General features: G+C 39.2%; 1 protein-coding gene across 1 annotated transcript in view; it reads left to right on the top strand.

Moving 5' to 3' along the window:
• Positions 1-2,220: 2,220 nt before the first annotated feature.
• Positions 2,221-21,224, top strand: part of tox3 (TOX high mobility group box family member 3) — a 37,488-nt gene continuing 18,484 nt past the window's right edge. The window contains exon 1 of the mRNA XM_082529644.1: positions 2,221-3,051. Within this exon, the coding sequence (XP_082385770.1) occupies positions 2,950-3,051 (102 nt within the window). The 5' untranslated portion in view covers positions 2,221-2,949. The remainder of the gene's footprint in view (positions 3,052-21,224) is intronic.

Here is a 21,224-nt window from a genome sequence, read left to right as displayed (position 1 = left end):
TTCTCCCACCAAAGCATGTCAGTAAAGATCTACGCTATGTTAAAAGTGTTAGCTTAACCAAGGGAGAGCAAGAGAGAGTGTCACAACACATCTTAGCATTGCAAAAGCTACTTGTAAACCAGACCTATGCTTAAATTGAGACAGAAAAATAAAAATATAACATAAACAACATGTTGAGTCATCAGTTTTTACAAGCGGGCTTATTAAACCTCTGTGCATATGTACCTATGACGACGTTAAAAGGGTGTACAGCAGGAGATTTTGGAGCTGGCCTGTGGGCTTCCCACTCAGTAAGAAGTTAGAAATGGTACTCCTGTTTTGTGTATTATTATTGTTATTATTATTATTTACACTAGGTGAACAACAAAAATACTTTTTGTAAGTTTTGATTTGGTGTGTATTGAGTGAGCAAAAAGCTTTGTGGGTGGGCTAGCCCACACCAGATGGTATATTGGGTGGGAAGTTCAACACAGCCAGGAATTCTTTGCGTTAGCTGACTTGACAAAACTGATGGTGGTTATCAACATTCTCTGTTAAGCAAAGCTTTCTGTTTCAGGCTCTGTATACACTCACATAAAAAGGGGCATTGCATGCACAAACGATCCCTATGAGCATAGCCTACTTCAAGTTATCAGACAAATGTTACCAGAGATGATGAAAATAGCCATAAAAATCTATAAAGAGCATAAATATGTCGAACAATAAAATGTAATGCTGTTGAAAATAACATAAGAGATTGTTTCAAATTAATTATTTGAACCCCGAGACAGCGCTTTGTACTGTTTGTTTCTAACATGATGACTACACATTAGAGCTCTGTGTGGATCCATCCAAACTGGAGCCATTTAAACATTAAAAGGTTGCTGTCACATAACATAATAAAGGAGATGTGGAAATCTCTTTAGTTTGTCAGCAGATTAGAGTGAAATTCATTTTACAGATTAAATTGTATTGCTGTGTGTTCTCTGCTCTCTGCTGTGTATTCAGCAATGTAAAAGAGAATGAGCAGAAGATTAGAATCAAGTAAAACAAAACAAACGAACAAACGAACAAAATTTAAAAATGTATACATTTTCTGCATTACCAGCTGAAAACATGCACATTCCATGGACAATGCAATGGACAGTTTGCACTGTTGTAACTTTACAGCTGTGCTTCATTTGTAATGCTAGTAAGTTGTGATTTCACAACCTGCACTTTTAAAACATATTTGCCCAGCGGAGACTCTGTACTGCACTTAAAACATGCTGTAAATAAAAGATTAGTGAAAATATGGTGCTTCCAGCCAATTTTAAACCAAAACTTCCAACTAGTTCAACTTATCTTACCATGGGAATTTAACCAGTTGAAAAGACACTTCACTACTGACAGCAAAAAGCAGTTTTCTGATTGTTTGGGATAAATCTGTAGTTGTTTTGCCTTTTTCTTTTTCAAGTTGTTTATACCATAATACTAACCAGTTTTAAGAGCTTTACTTGTCTAAAGTAAAGCTATCGAAGTTCATATATGGTGTTGAACAGTTTAGCCCTATTTAAAACCTTGTTAAATGTTTTGAATCCACAGAACCTTCTGCTATTGCTATAATATTTTGTGTAGAAGTTACCAACCAGAAAAAAGTATATTTTGATTATATTTTTTCATCTCTTTTTGCAAGCTTCCAGCTTAGGAAAGGTAAAGTTTTCTTCAATCATTGAACTGTGGATTAATGTCGACCTGGTGTATCATTTTTGTCTACTTATGTATATTGTTCGGTGCCCTGTGACCAGTACCAATATGACTTGAAAATCAAAAACACTTGTCAGTTCTGAAAACATATGTGACAAACTGCCACAGACAGAAACGTGTATAAAATATGCATTAACATGAAATACAGTAGCAGTGGGAGGAAAAGCTTCATAGTGAAAAACTAAACTGAAGGTTAAAATTCGCAGAATCAAGGAAAAACAAACGGGAGAAAAACTGCAGGAGCTATCGTACCTGTTGGCTTTGGCAGAGTAATGCAGAGTAAAAACAGAGTAAGATGTAAAATTACATTTGGATGTAACCTGCCATTCATTATGAAAGTCACCGTTTAAAAGGGCATAAAAAGGTATGCTAAGAAAATATACACATACAGACTCATAATTATGATCAATTATCATATGCCAACATGTCACATGGACTTAAATGCAGTGTTTTCATGGGAGTGGCTTAGTGTGTTTGGGGAGTGGCTGGCTTGTTCACACATTTTGCCTTGTTCATCACTACGACAGGCAGAGCCGAAGGCTGAACGGAGATACTCAGTGTAGTACATCACATTCACTAATTGCACCATCTGTGGAGTGTTGTTCAGCTTGTTGTACAAAACCTGTGTTTAGCAGATGAGCTCGAGCGGCCAGCTAGTTGCTCCTTCCTCAAACTGCTTCACCAACTAGTTTTACAAGTTGGAAAAATAAACTTCTGCGAAACACGGCGGAGGACGCGGGCACGTTTTTGAGCGCTATCCTGACGCGCGGACTTTACTTCGTGGTATTTATTACCACTTTCCTAGAGTTTTCATTTTCCCCTTTCCTTCCCCCTCTCTGCGTCTGAAGGAGGAAAAAGGAGGTGGACCCACGCTCACTCGCCGGTCTCGTGGCTTCTTTGTATACAGCAGCAGCTGTGTGTAAATGCATGGGCACACAGCGTCTGCTGCTCTTTGAGGGACAGCTTCCTGGGCTCAGTCCAGCGTTCATGTGGATTTCCACAGAAATGAAGCGACTGGTGTAAGGTGTAAAAAGAGGAATATCCTAACTTTACCTGTCCCCCTTTCTCTTACCGTAATATCTCGTTTAACCCAACAAAGCTTGGGTCAGTTTCGCCGCCTTTCTTTCTCCATCTATCTGTGCGCTTGGATTGTAAACGGCAGAAACAAATTGAGCTCCGTGCAGAGCAGGCTACAACTACAGCTGCGCGGCTCCCTCACACACCATGGATGTAAGATTTTATCCGACTGCCGGTGGAAATTCTATTCCGGGAGATCCACCAAACCTGGATTTTGCCCACTGTTTGGGCTACTACAACTTCAATAAGGTGAGAAATCCTTCCCGTTTCGCGCCGTAGTGTTGTTTTGTGTTGTGCGATCACGTTGGGACTGGAACCACTAGTACACTGTTTTTAGCTTAATTATTGAAACTCTGACCGATATTAAGTTGATTTAATTAGAATTCCCCTTACTCACTTCCTCCTTCCTTGAATCAGAGTTCTCTTTCCGCCTAATCAGTACTTTCCTCTCTTGCCGCAAACTTTGTTGTTGTTCATTAGGAAAGGAAACGGGAGCACAGGACAAGTGTAGCGGCACAGTGTTACTTTTTGTCCAGCTCAAACCTGCCTCGTCGCACTGCTAAACTCTCACAGACTGATGTGCTCCACAGTCATGGGCGCTGTTGCCTTTAGGGTTCCGTGTTTCTCAACATCCTGTCATTACAGTTCAAATGTGATTTAAACAAAAAAAAGATGTAGGCTGTCAGGTACCTGCTCTTCTTCATGACCGGCCACGTCATGCAGTTAAATAAAATGACAACACGATAAAGAAATGGTTGTTGGTCGTTTGGTTAACTGCTGTGTATTTAACCTCATTTTCAAACCGCCTTCAGTTCATGTTGTTCACTGCATTTGCAAGCAGTTCTTAGAATGAGCTCCAAGTATCATATTCCTCATTAACATTTCAGGGGGAAAAAAGCATGCACAAGCAGAAAGAGGAATGGACAGCTCACTATCTGTTCCGTATGAATCTATTCATTGTCAGCGTTGCGCCGTGTTGTGCACTTATCTTACCCATGGCATCAGTTAAACTCTTGACTGTCATACTGTGCACTACAGTTTTATCTGCCCACTGCCAGGTTGCATGATGTATTTGCATTGTTTACATGTTGATCTGTTCGCTTCCTCGCATTTGTATACAAACGCCACCGTGTCCGAGCTGTGAATAAGAACAAAGCTGAAGTTTAATAACTCTTGCAACTGGAGCTTATGAGGTAAAACACAGTTGATGATTTGTAATGTTTTGTCAGTGATGTAACACGCGCACTGTTAGGCCTGTGATCAGTCACTAACTTGACTCTCTTGTATAACAGCAGGAGAGAACATCATTGTGGCAGTCAAAAAGAACAGTTTTTTTATGAAGTTTAAACAATGATACCCCCCCCCCCCCCACCCCAAACACACACAGACACACATGCACACTTAGACACGACACACTACCCCCCTCTCAAATTATTCAGCCCCGTAATGCAGCTCTATTTGCAATCTGATGCTGCTTAAAACAGTTACCAGGTTTGTCTCAGTGTTTCATCAGCTCTTTGTCATTTGGCCAAGTTGTCATATGTGCCCAATTTCATCATGTCTTCATCAGCCTCAAGAAACTTTAACCACATTGCTTTGAATTGGTGTAAAAGTTGAAGTGCGATTTTATTCCTGCTCATAAAATCCCCGGGTCAAGTGAAATTTTCCATCTGTAACAGTAATTGGCCACAATGCAAAAGGAGGCATAGAGTGAGAGAGAGGGTGGTGAGAAGGTGCTTATCCAGTATCTCTACCAGTTACGTTGGAAAGAGGAAGAGAGAGAGAGAGTACAAAGCATGCATTTCATGCTAATTACAATGCCTTTCCACTGTGAACAAATAGGCTCTTTTGCATGCATCTTTCAAATAAGCCTCCAATTTATTTGAATCGGCTTGCTGAAAGGTAGCACAATGCAGAGCGGTTAGTCATCTAAAAGATGTGGCATGCTTACAAGTCACAGAGCTGAAGCATTACTTCTTTAATCTATTTATAAGCTGTCACAGCACCTTTTGCGAGCAGCCAAACTTTCACTAGATTTTCAGTTTTGATTTGAAAACAGGCAATACCCACTCAAAATGCTGGTGCAGGAAATGTTCAATTTTAATGACAAGAGAGACAGAAGGGCCCAGAGGCACTTTCAAACATCAGAGATTCTTTTAAATTTACAGAAAAATCCAAACGAGTGGCACAAACTTAATTAGGTGCTGCAGTCATGACTAATGAAGCTGCCATTTCTTTCCCTTTTTTTGGCACAGAGATGAAGGTGCTGAGGAGAAACATGCCACAACTTCACAAAGCTGAATAATTCTCATATAAAATCTATTTTGTGAGAAAAATTCCCTTGTTGCAGTTTGGAGAAATTAAACACGGTTTCTCTATTGAAACTGAAATTGTAAAGGCTTATTTCTGTGGGTTATAAACATTGACTACAGCGTGTGCAGGGTGAGTGACGAGGCTGTCACAGTGGGGTCTATTTCTCTTAAACTACCTTGACTCGAGGGTGAACACGGAACAGGTATGCTCAAGGGCAAAAACACCAAGGCTCCTACTTTTACTGATTGGTTGTTACTTCAGGTAGCGTTGTTTTCAATTTATCTGATAATGACTATTGGTTTTCCTGGCTCTTTGGATTCTTCTAACAACACCAGGTTGTAGTCGGTAAAATTTATAAAAGTTCCCTTTTGAAGTTTGATAAACTTTTTAAATCTGTGTATGAGCTCGTACATATATATGCACTTATTTATTATTCAAAGAGATTTCAGTGATGCAACATGGTTAAGGCTGCTTGTTTTCTCTAGGCAAGCTCCTCAGTCAGGCACAACATAAACCAAAGACAAAGAGCTGTTTGGATTTAACTAGTTTTGGTATTTGTAAAAGTCAAATGTGATTGAGTTTAATGGTTTCTTGAAAGAGACCCTCTGTTATAGCCATATTTATTGCCATCTGGTCTTTTTTTCCTAAAGGTTTAATAATGTTTCAGATACAGTATCCATTTAGTGTGGGCTTTCATTACCTCCAGGCGCCAAGAAATCACCAACAGATGTTAATACAAACTCCTCACCTGCACTGGTGCTAACACTGAAGGTTTATTTGGAAAACTAATACCAGCACCACTGAGACATTATAATTCATTGCAGTTGAGAATTGACCATACATTGGAGTATTTTAATGGCAGTATAGCAGAGGGATGTAGATAAACACATTGCTATGAGATTCTGTAGCCTTTGTACATGACAAAAGCTACAGAAGGGGGGGAAGTCTTGCAGGATCTCTGCTGTGTTGCTGTGTAGTGCTGTTAAGAGACATACAACAGTTTGTGCTTAATGAAGCATTTTAAAAGGAAAGGGCAAACTATAATTAAACATCTTAGAAATTTGTGACTAGGCTTTTTTTTAATAATGTTGTCAGCATTTTAACAATTTATATATTCAAAAATCATATTTGCTGACTGTGTCTGGGAAAAAAAAAATCCAAACTGTAGACATGTTTCATCAACCAATTAACTTGCAAAGGTAACAAACTGATTACTGATTAAGGCAGGGTTAATAGTTTGGCGGTTGCACTGTACACTGATTTTTAGATGCACATGCTGTGTTTGCTGTTGCATGAAACCACAGACTATTAACAACAGGTAGTGCCAAATCAACTTGGACTCAGTTGTTAAGGATTACAGCCTTATGTGCAGCATAATAAGTCTTTTCTGAGAAATGATCTTGATGACAAATCCTCTTTAGCTACACATGCTTTATTTTGTTGTTTTTCGACCACATATTGATAAAGGACTCTGGATAATTTGTTTATTGTCGGCTTTGTATTTTATCATCCATAAGCTATAATATGACAGACTAGCTCTGCTGTTATTCCCTGATTAGAAAGTTCTTCAAGACCCAAAATGATGCACTTCTTAAAGGATTTTACTGAGCGGGGGAAATGGGCCGTAGGCCATGAACTACTTAGTTTATATGAGCTCTACTGACACATGCATATGTAAGGAAACCAGGAACAACACTGATTTTAAGGTCTGGAGGAAGTGAATTAATGTAGCTTCACATTAGCTAACCCCTGGGCAATAACCTCTTTTGTCCAAAGCATAGTACGTCAGGTTTCTTTTGTCTCTGCTGTCACTTAAGCTCCAGCGGGAGGGAAGGGGTTAACTCTCTTAACCAGGGGGCCTTGTGCATCTCTCCAGTGTACACAGCTGGTGCCATTTCATCACACACATTCTAAACATATCCAAACACAACTTTAAATGTGTGTGTGCGGTAATGCCGTGTGTGCGTGTCTTGGGGAGGGGCAGGGAGGCTGTCTGCTTTGTCAAACTCAACACTTGATGGATATGACTCCAAGGTGCATGTTAAATGTTTAAATGTCCAAGAAGTGAATAGCTGATGTGTTTTGCTGAGTCCTTTAATTGTAGCTTGTCAGGAGATGTAGTTCAGCAGATTTATTAAACACCTAATTTTCCCAGTGAGACAAGAGAGTGTTATTTTTAGTTTGTTCTACACGAAGACGCACTGTGCACTTGGAGCTCCTGTCTGTAAGAATGACTGCTATATGTGGCAGACGGCACTACACGTATTTTGTAAATGCCCAGCTCCATTTTCTGCATGCCATTTCTTCTGAGCAACATTAATGGTTGTTGCTTTGATCCCACAAGCATTCTGCAACTGTATGACAATCTGATCCAACAGAGTGGAAAACATAACATCAGGTTGTCCACTTTGTTTATGAGGTGGATGTGACAAATCCTCCAGCTCTGAAATCTTCAACAGACATAGACCATTACCCAGATCAGCACTCGTAAAGACCTTCTGTAATCTTGCCATCACTGCTCATAAATCCACTTCATTACATCTCCTTGTGCATTACTCAGTGTGGTTCATTTAGGCAGACCTCACACCATGAAGTTATTTCCCAACTGGTCGATTTGCAAACCATAAGGCACCATTCTATAGACAAGAACCATCTTGCTGTGCTGATTTGGTCTTGATGTAATCTCATGTCCAATGAAAAATAGGGGAAACTACATTAAAAGCAAAAAAGAAATCATGCTTGGATATGGAGTGTCTTAGTGCTGTAGGCTTTCCTTGTGCGTATAGTTTCACCTCAAGGATCCACTCCACTGTTGTCTGTCCTCGCCCTGCTTAATAAAATGACAAATTCTCCCTTTTGACTATGTGTAGCTATGTGGCTGTTTCAAAAACATCTCTTCCAGTGGTATAAAGAGAACAGATGCACAGTGTTGTCATGTAAACAACATCACTACACCGTTCAAATCATGAATCATAACAAAAGATTATGGTAAGTTATTACAGAAGAGTTGTTGTTTTTCTTTTCAGTGTTTTAAGGACTTTCTGGATAAATCAACACTTGTTCTCATTTGGATAGCTTTAAAAAAAGTAAATTAACATCATTTAGATCTTTAAGTTCTTAGTTACATGTGTAGCCGTGTTATGACTTTTCTCAAATATCTAATTAGTTAATGCATCATTAAAGTTCAAATGAAAAAATGACAGTAATAATTTCACTGCTGACTTCATTAAAACATATGTTGAAATTGTATGGAAAAGCATTAGCATGAGCTGAGCTCACTTAAAAAGCACCCATAACTCAAGAGATACACCAAAAGATGGAACTCATCTAGACCACAGAGTTCCCTATAAAAGTGGAGAAGATGACATTGTCCAGGTCAGCGAGGGGGTTGAGATTTAGCTTTAGGGTTTGATGTCTTAAGATAAGACTGAGAGTTTACTCAAATACCAAACAGAGTTGGCGTACAAGAGGTTTGTTAAGCTGTGACATGAGGAGGTACGCAATATGTATGATTTTTTTTTAGTTTTAAAACAATAAGTTAAATGATTGACAGTGTGGAAAAATTAATGGTTGTGAGGTTATGTCAAAGGTGTCTGTGTCATTGCAGAGGTTGTCTGAAGCGCAAAGTAGCACTCACCCAAATCCTCATGGGATTGTAGTCTGTAATCCCGAGGTACAGCACTACAAGATCATATTTTTTATTGAATGGTGTCTATGATTCTTGTTGATCATATGACAGGAAATTAATGAAATGGTAAATGGTTTTTGAAAAGAAGGATTAACTAAGAGGTTTTGTGTTAGCATATGTTACCAATAGCATGGTTCCTTGCACACATGTTGTTGTGTACAATTCTTAAACGACACCAACCTCTTCTAGTGTAATGCACCTTTAAGTTATGTAAGGCCAAAGATATCATTAACCTTCAGAAGTTCTATTGAATGAGTCAATGCTGTGCCCATTTTTGTTCAAGACAGAGCCCCTTAAGAGAGATTTTTCCACTATGATCAACTGTTTTAATCTGGTTTTGGCTCACTACATTTTTGACAGCTTCAACCTTGTTGACTTATTAAAAGGAGGAAGAAGAACCCCCTGTGCTCCAGAAAACAGTTTCTAACCATGAATTAAGCAGTTTCAAAAGGACCAGTCAATCACTTCTGGTTGGCTGATTCAATAAGTGTTGTGTCCCTTTAGTGGTTAGCCTCGCTGTTAAGACGCATTCATTTTTAAAGCTTTCCAGAGAGGCAGCCATTCCATGTTTCATAGATCTAATGTCCAATTCTCTTAATGGGCTCACAGACTGTATCAAAACATTCTGCAGTTTTCCTTTTAACTTGACTTGCTTGACTTAAGCCTTTGGCTCTTTGTCAAGTGCACAGGCCACTGATGGATGTCTCATACAGTTATGGGTAATATTTTCTTAGCAGTGCAGGTTGAATTTATCGCTTCTGTTTTCACATTTAGACTTTATTCTTTCAGCTTTTCCTAATTTCTGCATCTAAATGACCTTTGAGTTAGATAAATACTGAAAACTATTCAAAATTGAGATATTTTACTGAAAGGCATAAACGCTGGTTGGGGGTTGAATTTGTTATATGCTTCAGTTTGCTTTAACCGTTAAACCGAAACCAGCCTCGTCATAGGTATTATTATTCATGATCCCAACCTTTGTTCATATATCAGGTTGAGTGTGAATTTCTCTCTCATTACAGGGCTATGAGCTGCAGGTGTGTAGTATTACTTGTTACACAGTGTGATTAATCCTCCCTTTTTTCTGCTGCCCCCCTCCTACATCACACATTCCCATAATGCAGCTTGTTACCAGGTTGCACTAAAAGGACTGACAATAGTAGCAGGTGTGCAAATATCCCTTAGACCCGTTGGACAAAGAGCTTAAATAATGTAGGTAAATAAAACTTTTGTTTGAATGGCGAAATGGATGGCATGTTTTCAAGCAGAACTGCATCAGAGTTCAAGGAAGACTAACTTGAAAGAAAACCTGTTTATCATGCAGGAAACGATGAAAGCACTCCTTTAAAAATAAAAAATTAGATGTATTTGACACTTTCTGGTAAAATTTATAACCTTGATTACCGTTTTGTCCCCTGTTTACACGATGTCTCAAACAAAGTGTGAGTCAGTTAGATGATATTTTCTTTTCATATAATAACTACCATAGCAGGAATACTGCTGCCTACAGACCTGCGTTACCCCTTGAACAAGAGTTTTAATAGTCCCCAGAGTTAAAAAAAAATCTGCTATCTCAACCTGCAGCACCTTGATTCAATCTTCTATAAACATACTTAAGACTGATAGGAGTCCTCTGATATGACTACTGTGGGGGTTTTTTTTGTCATCGTTTTTCAGTTGCAGTGAATCAAGCTCTTGTTACACAGCGCTGATTGCTCGAGGATTGTCTTTTTCTTTTTAGTCCCTAAGGGGAGTGAAACAGCTCTTCTTAAATGTTTGCCCTTTAATATCTCTTTCATACCTTGGTTTGTCAGAAATGTCTTTGTATCCATTTCTTTAACAAGGCCACAGGAATTCAACAACAATAACTTGTATTTCAGCTGTCTGTTTTGCCATCACTCTCTTTATTTCTGCGCAGACCCGACCTGAAGAATGAGACACGGCACACTGAACTTTTTCAATATTGATCTAAGATGATAATCTTTTCCTCGCCCTCAACCAACAGCTTTTTTTATGGCTCCCATAAATCCAGAAAGATTTTAATCTCTATTTGTCAGGAGTAAATCCTGTGGGGAACTCAAATTAAAAATATTCAGCATTTAAAAATAAAAAACAAAATAGGAAAAAAAACCTCTTGTCTTCCGTCTGACATTATTCTTTTGGTTATAATTGCCCATCAGCTGTCCTCATTTGAATAAACAGCTCTCAACATGTTACTGAAATAACACTGCTTTGAGAATTCTTCCAAGAGATTTTCTATTTGATGAAAATCATGCAGTATTCATGAATCTATCTAGTTTTTATTCAGTTCCACAATAAAAAGGAACAATGGACACAGCCTCAGTAAAAGCTCCAACCACATAATAAAGGTCCATTCTCCAGAAACCTCAATTGCGGGATTATGAATGGAGGCCATGAAATTCTTGAGTCAACTTCTGATATTTCTGAGGTGAAATTGAGGCTCATTCACAGTATGTCCTTGTTTACTGTCATGTGCATGTATGTTTCTGCTGGCTTGTGAGCTCTTGCATGTGGTCGTAGTGTGGGATGGCAGAGGTAGAAACAAGATCAAGGTCTGTGAGGCCTTTACATTGGCCAGGGCTTTCCTTCTGCGGACAGCCACTGACAATTCATTTAAATGACATTCCTTCCAAGGAAACTGATCGAGTTTCTAATCTGTGGTGGTTCTGACTCAATAGTGTAACTTTTCAAATACCTGCACAACCTTGGAAAACATTTTTTTAAGGAGTTCCAATATTATTTTTCTCCCCCGCTGATAAACAAGAAGAGAAACTGAATGATTACAATGTTTCCAAAGCATTACAGGCATCTGATTAAAGTGTTAGGTTGGAGTTAGCCAAGGTTAACCGTCCATAATGAAACACTTTGAAAATAATGATACGCTGCATGGTTTTATGAAGGCTTGTGGCTGCTCAGCTCAGCAGTGGTGACCTTCAGCAGTTCCACGAGCTAATCGTGGCAATCCCACAGCACCCCTGTAGTTTTGAGAGTCCATTAGCTTCTGATATGCATCCAGGAGAGCAGAGCTTGCACAAGGTCTTCCTCTTAAACCATCCTTGTGTCACTGAGGTGCCTGGCCAACTTCCCTTTCAAGTGACACCGAGAGATTTGTTGTCAGCTCCCACTTTGATTTGAATGCGGCTGTTAATATTTTATGGGTTTATTGTTTTGCCTTGTGCATTAATGCATAAGACTATGGTGTCAAATTCTCCTATATCCCCAAGTCTGAGAGGTTTATCAGTAATTGGCACTTCTACTAAATGTTCTCGAGCTGTTGTTAATTGCTTGTTTAACAGCCAGTAAATTCTGTTTGAATAGTGTTGCTGTTGAAATAGCATTGCATCGGGTTCTGCAAATAAGTATTTTTGCTGATTTGTACCATTTTCTGCTGTGTGGGTGGGGTGGGTAGAGTGGGATGCATGTAAATTGCTGCATTATTCTGCTGGCATGCTTGACAATCAGGCAAATTCCTAACAGCTTTAGTTGATTTAACATTCAATTTCAATCAAACATGTACGAACATGCACCCAGCTTGTAGCATGATACTCGGTTTAGTCAGTCCTAACATAGCTGTTGACAGGTAAAGGGACAACGATGTGTTCATCTTTTAGTGTTGGAATCCACAATAATGCATTCCCAACAGGAACTAATTAACAAATAAGAATAATTGCCCAGTTCTTTCATTCATCACCACAGTCTCTCATAACATGCAAGCTTCAAGCAGGAACAACAAAGTAGTACATAAATCAAAGTAGTTTCCTTTGCCAAGCCAGAACCCCCTGGGAGGTACCTTGGTGCTTAATTAAAATCCAGAAGGATCATGTTTTAAGTGTAGGTGAGCGAGCACTGAATAACAATGACAAACCATGCCCCAGAGCATTAGTGGTGTGTTTTTGAAAAAGAATAACAACATCTTTTTCTTTTTTTCCCCCTGTAGAAAATAAATGAGATTTAATGTGAAAGAAGAAAGCTGTTTTCAGTACGTTTTGGCACACGGATATTTGTAAATGTAGCCTTGTCTCCAGAACCGGACAAAATCAGGATTGACATATTAATGTTATAATTAAGCATACAGAATTAAAATGAAACGGCTCATTGTTACACATTTGATGTTCTTTCTTTCTGCGCACTGTTTCCTATTCCTGATTTTGGTTTGCGAGTCCTCACATGTATAAACCAACTGCAGAATATAAAGGTGCACTTGGGAAATTGTCACTACAATATCTGTATTGGAACATAGAGATTTATGTCAAATGGATGGTCACAGTGGCAGACCTTCAGGCTATTGTTGTCCCTGATCTTTGAGGTTACAGATCTGATGTTTCTGCACTCTCTGCCCTTCAACCAGTGATACAGTGGGAAATGATTAAATCCACACAATGTGGAGTCACATTTTAAACAGATGACGATCAGAATATAAACTGTCCTACATACATGCTGTTTCTGCAAGCGTTATAACTCTGATGTTCACTGGCTCCCAGGAAAGGCTAAAAAAGGAAAAGTACATTTCAAAAGGGAATGTGTAGTTATCAGGAGAAGAAAAACTCTCCCAAGTCAAATCCGCTCAATTACAGAGCTCTGGAGAGCTATCCCCAAGCAGCCCTTCCATTGGCTAATCAGTCACAGCAAATTGTAGTGGTGAATATTTCAGACTCGACATATTTGAATAAAGCCATCATGATTATTTCACTGTTGTACAGTACTCTCGAATAATTTTCACAGCCTTCAGCTGGGGCCAGCATAAACTGCATAACTCCTGATTTTTTCTTTTCTTTTTTTTAAAAAGCAAGGGAAAAGTCAAGGGAGAAAAGCAGACACAAGGGCTGTCAGTCAATGTGGCAAGCTAATTGGGTCGATCTCTTTAGCGAAAGATGAATGAAGAGATTAACTCTCCCTATGTGTCCAGTGAATCTCCCCCTCTGGCTCCAGGTAAATTAGCCGATGACAAGTTGACAGTGGGATTTCTGTTCCGCACTCCTGCTTAAACCTGTAGTCGGTAGTTTACAGCATGGCGCCCCCTGTTGAAATCACTGATTTTTCTCATCACAGGCTTTGTTTATATATTGATTAATTGGATCGGTGGAATTTATCTTTCTAGGTTTGTTACACGACTACTCCAGAGTGGGTTTTCATATACATGTCGGCCATTTACATTTAGCTGCTCTTCACCTCTGCAAGATATCACATATAGAGATGATCTCTATGGACTGTAGTGTTTATATTTACACTGGCAGAGGATTGGTGATGGGTCAAACAAACCTAATGAAGATAAATGAAGAGTGATGGGAGAACATGTGCGCGGAAAGGTGCGAGTTCAGAGTAGATTGTCGTGCTGTCATTTATTTTAGTGGAAGAACTCAGCATGGTCCTAAAATAGAGGGCAAGGCTCAAATACAGAAAATGTCAGTGACCCCCCCCCCCCCCCCTTTTTTTCCCCCCCCCCTTAGCCGCCTGCACTGAAATTAGATAAAAATAGCTCAAAGGGAGTTGTTGTCAAAGCAGAAAATAAGCATACCTGTACAGGGAGGATTTTTACAGGTATAATGTATATGATTATTTTCTCTTGTGTGATACCATCGTTAGGGAAATTAAGTCCAGATATGGTTGCTTTTGATTGGCCACAGACTGACAAGTCTTATTAAACAAATGCTTTTGCATTAGTTTTTGTTTAAAAAAAAATGTGTAAACACTTTCCTAACTTATCTTCTCCATTTTAAAAAAAAAAAAAAAAAAAAAAAATGCCACTTCCACACAAAGCAGACCTCTAGGTTTTTCATACGCCTTTGATCTCCAACCTGTCTTTTTACACCGAGGAGAGGAATAACTTTTGCATTATGACTAAAAGATGTGTAATGTGTCTTTGTTCCGAATCTTTTTAAATGTCAGTGCAATGATACGGAATCAAAGTTGAGGCTTAGTGTTTGTAATTATTCAAAGCTGGTATCTTAATCTCACGCTGCTTTTGAAGTAGGAAATGTTAAAGTGACATTTTGAGTTTAAATACTGTTAAAAACACTAGTGAAGCACTTAGCCTGATGGTGGCTGTCACAAGAAAAACAATGTCTGCGACTCAACAGCTGTCAGGTTTGCTAATGATGTCCTGGTGTGCTGTCAATCTAGCAGATGAACGGACAATAGTATGCCAAGGAGAAAATGCTTGAAACAGCTAATTGCTTCTAAGAGCTCACTCAACCATTCTGTAACTACTATGTGTTCACAGATGTCTTTTCCAGCTGCTATTTCATTATGGAACTCAAAGACATTACAGAAGCAATGTACTGGCTTTCTTTATGAGCCTGTGTTGTTGCACATCAAGTCTTAATGATTATAGATACATTATTGCAACCACAGGTGGAAGAAAATAACGGAGCACGGCATCTATATTAGTGCATTTTCATTATTTTACCTAATTTGCTCCCATCATTCCGTTAATCTCTGCCAACTTGTTGATTGTCAGTTTGGAGACGCATTTCTGGAGAGGAGCCCGAGAGTATTTGCAGCCGGACCTCTGTCAGTAGCGCCAAGCAACACAGCCACAAATTGGAATGTGGTACAGTTCTGGGAAAGCAGCCAAGATTTAAATTAGACAATAACCTCTGCTCTCTCTATATTGCCTCTCTTTTCCAGCTGCAGGCCTAGCCATTTGTTTAATACAGTCAGCCCTGTAGTATATAATAGACTGATATACGAGTCACTGCTCAGCAGTTTGTGCTTTTCAGATTTATAGAGATTGAACAACTGGCTGGTTTGTGCATACTGGTCTTCTGCTAAGAATAACAGAAAAGACACAGGTTGCATACATGAAGATTTTAATGGGCTTGAGAATTATGATGAAAAATGGGACTAACCCTCCAGTTTACTATTTGCTGTTAATGCCTTTTTGTAAACATTTCTCAAAAGAAAGAAATAGATTTTATATTTGATAGCTTTAAATACTGTTAAACTGGGCTAATTACTTGATAACATTGCTCAAAAACACGCTATAGAATACATTAGGCTTTTAATGGACTGAATAGTTTGATGTTAATGCTCTCACCACTTTAGGCTTTTACATCATTTTATAGCCAACATTAGCAGATAAGAAATAGAGGATTGTTTTGAGTCCAGCACTAAAAGCTCTTGACTGTGCACATTCCCAGAGCCATTCATAATGATTGTATTAGTCAGTAACAGCACACAGGGAATTTAAAAAAAAAAAAAAGAAAGGGGAAAAAAGTGTCTGTGCTCCACTCCCTGCAGCTTTCAGTGGATCTTTATGTGAAGTCCTAGTGACAAAGCCATTTGACAAATCAGGAAAAAAGTACAACCATTAGTGCCATCAGAAGCAAACCTGTTTCCACTGGCACAAAACTGTTCTTCTACTTTTTGACATTTGACCATTTAAAAAAAAAAAAAAATACTATTAGCTTCTTTAACCTGATAGCACTCTTGTGCTCTGAAGTAGAAGAATGGCAAGCAGAACAGGACAAGCTTAGGTTAAAATCCACACCCTGATACCATCTTGAGTTGGAGTTGCATCAAAGCGGCTGAAAGTAAACAGCCTTGAGACATGGCTTAGGAGTAAAAGCAAGACAACACCAACAAGACAAGCCTCTCTCATGTTACTTCCTCAAGAGCGGTGTGTCCATGCAACAGCAGCAATTGTGAGAAAGCTACACCATGTTTCTGAGGCCCTCTCCATTGCCTAAGCTCCTTTGTGGCTGTGGGCCAATGGCTTTGCACCCCGCCAAATCAAAGATGGAACCCCATTTAGCTCGCGCTTTCTTTTAGGATTTGCTCTTGAGAGTACATAGCAGACTCAACAGCCAGGGAAAAAATGGGATGTTGGATGTTGACCTGCATACTATTGAGGCTGCTGAGCTCAGTCCATTATGACAAATCCTGAGACCATCTTTGTTTTGGCAACATTTGCAAGTCTTAGGCCTCAGAGAAAACAGTAGCCATGGAGAACCTCTGTGTGCTTTTAGGTCTACTGTGTAACTAGTGCAGTGATATTAGCAGCGACTATGCTATAAAATTAGTCCAGCTACATTTGCTGTAAATTACACTTAAAAGTCCACATTTACACAAGAAAGCAGAAGTCTTAGAAGTTTATATTTTAAAGCGACTGGCTACGTTTATAATATAAAATAAGAGTAACAAGGACTAATTTTAGTCATGTAGGCATTGCTGCTCTAACATAGGCCATTTCAGTCAGTCTACCCTTTAGTCCAGACTAGATTAGCTCAACAGGATGCGGGACGGAGTACTGTTAAATTTTGTATCCTACATACATCCATAGATTCATGATTCCCAATGGTAACAACAGTTTTGCACCAGATTTTCCTTTGTTTTATGACCCATTTCTGATCCCATTTCTATTAGCCGTGACAACTATGTGTATAGTACTCATTAGCAAATGTTAGCATCCTAACACACTAAACTGAGATGACATTTTCTATAATTATTTTACATTACCTGCTAAAGATGTGTTGATGCCTGACATCTCAAAGCAACTGTGCATAAATACAACCTGACAGATCTACTATCTAATAAAGCACTGTACTCTTAGCATAGCGGTTACCAAATCCTATTAATTTAGTGAGCCCATAATTCAAGGTAGAGTGGATTGTCCACTAATTGCAGGGTTGGAGATTTGATCCTTGGTCTCCTTACATGACCAAGTGCAGGACACTGAGCACCCAGTTCCTTCTAATAGTAGGTATGCATGGCAGCTGCACTGCCTTTGATTTGTTGTTCGTGTGTCTAAGAGAGAGGGAGAGAGAGCATAGGTGAACGACAAACACATTGTAAAGTCTTTTTGTGGAATCTGTATTTAGTAGCAGTTATTTTATTTGGAAAAATGTAAATTTCAATATGAAATCGGTAATTCACATTGTCACTTGATCTGTTAGCCATTATAAAAATGTGGTTGAGGTCAAATGTGTTCTTAAAAAAAAATAAAAAAAATAAAAATAAACAGATGCAGTATATGCCAGATGTTTGCTTTTAGTCATTGACAACTTTTCTGCCTGACTTTACAAATGCTGTTTCACTCTGGTCTTTTTGTGTCTCCGTGTTATCGCTCTCATACACCGTGTCTGCGCTGAATATAAATTTTGCCCAAAGGAACATGCTGAATACACAAACTATAGTTCTCCTTTTACTGTCTTTTAACACAGCCATAATGACTGGGAAGCTTGAAAAAATATAATATATATTTGCTGAGCTGTGAAATCACTTGTAACTTTTTCCTTTATTTTGATAGTTAAGCTTGTCATTTTGGTTGGACATGCAAACTTGTTTTTATGCGCTGTGACGGAATTATAGTGTTCCTTTGCCGTTTGGAGTAATGTAAAGAACAGAGGCTCTGCTTTTGGGTTTGCTTATAACAACCCCATCTGTGATGCCCTAAAGTTTCTTATTTTAGAGACTTTAATGATTACACGGTCCAAAAGTTAAAGATCCTTGTTTAACCTTCTCTGATCGAATGTTAAATAAACGTGTCTCCCCGTCGGAGCAGAATCCCTACCATTCTGTGGCCAGGAAACAGTCTTTTTGTGAGAGGTTTGATATCTGTGCAGGGGTTGAAAACTGTTCCTCCAGGTCAGTGTTTACTAAACTAAAGCAAGCTGTGATACCTCTAGCTGAGACTATAGTGGTCTGTGTGGTGTGAAGGGAGGGTAATCACCACACAGCCTGAACAACACTGTCATCAGCTTAGTTCAGATCCCACTTTTTCTCACACCAGCTTCTCTGCACTGTTGTAGGGGTACTACCACTGAGAGGCAAAGGAAGACTGAGATGCTTTCAATGAACTTCCCCTCAATGCTACCTTATGTAGTTAAGGACTAGCAGTCTTAATAGTGGAAGACAGTGCTGGGCTGGGGGGAGTAATGATTTTAGCTTTAAACTGAATTACCAATCGATTCGGCCCGCAGATCAGAACACAGCTTGCTAGCTGACTGTGTGCACATGCTGTGTTGTGGAGTTGCTTTACAAATTGACTGCTGCACACATAGGAGGAAATATATCTATATATGTCAGCTTGCCTCTGCATGCACAGTGGCCTGCTGTGCATGAATAGGCCTTGTGATCACCAGAGACGCAGCTGCAGAGTGTTTATGCTGAATTGGGTTGTAAATGAGCATGTATTTGGTGAGCAGTACCTCTGGAAGATAACTTTCCCAGAGGCTACAACACAGTCCGACCAGTATTGCAGGGAAGGAAACAGTGCTGCTCTTTTGAATCTCCAGCCTCCTGCACTCAGTGTGAGAGTTAGCTAAACCTGGTTATGGGCAGGGCCTTAAAGGAAATTGCATAAAATAATAGATCGAAAATTACAGTGGGCTACTTGGGATCGAAGATTGCGTTTTAACTGTGGTGTTTTCACTGTCTTTTATGGAGACCACTGGAGAACATATTAGCGCAAGTGTCATGTTCCAGAGAACACATGCTAGGCTGTGATTACTGAGCTCAAGCTGAACTGTAAAATCGTTTGTCAGCAGTTGATTTGCTTCTGGAAAAGCCCAGGCTCTTGATTGAATTAGTTTGGCGGTTTTCAGTACGGAGCAAGAATGTGTCCAATTTGGTTACCTGCTGACAGACAGCTATGATATTATAACTTTATGATTGTACAGTAAAACCAAGTAGCAGTCTTTTGAAGCTGATTTGAAAATAAAAGAAAACACTCTTTTATGTTTCTCCCTTTTCTGGTGAAAACTGTCACCTTGGATTTTCCCAGTCATGCTTTATCATTTAATTGCCATTGATAAAGCAATATTTGATGTTTGCACTAAAACATATGCACATTTCATTTGTATGCATGAAGAGAAGGCAGCTGTGCTATCAAAGGCTCTTCAGGCTTGTATTCTGTGGATTCTTCGTTGTCCAGTTCATGTTTACTGATAGGATCTGTGTGGTTACTCCATCATATTGGGAGTGAGAGGGGGTCATGTTGGTGCAATATTGTGTTCACCCTGAGGTTGAAATAATTTTGTTTGCTGTAATAGCTGTAAAACACCTTATTTCCCACTGGACATTCTTTCATACAAATGTTCTTGCAGTGGGATTTAAAAGATAGCTGGAAAAAAATCAAGCAAAATTACACTGGCTTTAGTCAGGAAAAAAAACATGTTTAAATTGTGATTAGTACTACTGTCTCTGATAATGAATAACTGAAACATTCACTGCGATTTAAAAAAAATAAAAATAAAAAAAATCTCTGAAATCTAGTCAGAAGACTAATAAGAAAAGCAATACTTTGCATTTGTAGAAAAATCTAGAAATTCACACGTATCCTATTTGCTGCAAGGTTGCTTGGCTTTTCTAAATGCCTGTGATTATTCAGACATTGGAGTCTTTTCACTTCAGGATCAGGGTCCATGTAAGCTCTTAATTCTCTCCTGTTAAACAGTTATTGAAGAAATGTGCTGGTGGTGCAGAAGGCGAAATAAAAACACTGGGAACCCAGCATTTTATGCTGCCATGTAGCCATGTCTAACTCTTAGCACAGTTCATATTACAGAGCACCTTTATCTGTGAATTCACTCTGTTAGTAAAAGCCTTCTACCCCAAAGCTATTTTAAAGCACCATTTTCTATGGCTTCCTCATGATTCCCCACCGCTGAAAGAAGCAAAGCCCAAGTACATAACTGACTTTTTTTGGAACTGGGAAGACTGAGGAGCCTGGTTTCTTGCAAATAGCAAACCTGTCTGGGCTGTGACTGCAGTGCTAGACATTTACAGTCATTTTGTTGTATTTTAGGAGCCTTTATCTTCCAAAAATCAAGTGATCTCATCCTTCAGATTTCCCAAACTTTTCATTTAGGTCTGCATATGGGCAGGCACACAGTTGTTTGACTCTTCACATGGCAGCCACAGCTCTCCTCTAGCTCATCACATCATTTTAATTACAGGGCCTTCATTGTCTACGCTGACCCATTTTAGCACGGTCCCTTACCGTCAACTGCGCGGTCCCTCCAATCACACTTAATTTAATCTGGCATTTGACTCAATCGGCAATGCCGCAAACATGGGCCCAAAATGGCCCCTACCCCAGAAATGAATTGGGAATAAAAATAACAATCTCCACTCCCTGCTCTGCTTGTCCGCCGAGGCCTCCGGCCCGACATTGTACAGCTTTTAATGGTGAAGATTGATACTGGTAACTGGGGACATTTCTTGGGATGTTAGGCACAGTTCTCTGAGGAGATTCTGAACTGCTCTTAAAGGGGCCTGGAAACACAGTAAAAACACGAGTCAGAGAGACAGAGCCCAGGGAGTTTAACACTGCTAATTGGCACATGGACTTGACTTGATCATGTTTTCTGTAATGAAGCTGAAGTGATTTGGATCAATATCTTTGTTTTACAGTTTACAATTCAGGGATGCCTTTGTGTGATATTTGTTTTATTGGACA

Source organism: Aulonocara stuartgranti (genome assembly GCF_965226115.1).
Source record: "Aulonocara stuartgranti genome assembly, chromosome: 1".
NCBI classification, from domain to species: domain Eukaryota; kingdom Metazoa; phylum Chordata; class Actinopteri; order Cichliformes; family Cichlidae; genus Aulonocara; species Aulonocara stuartgranti.
This window is presented reverse-complemented; position numbering and strand designations above follow the sequence as displayed.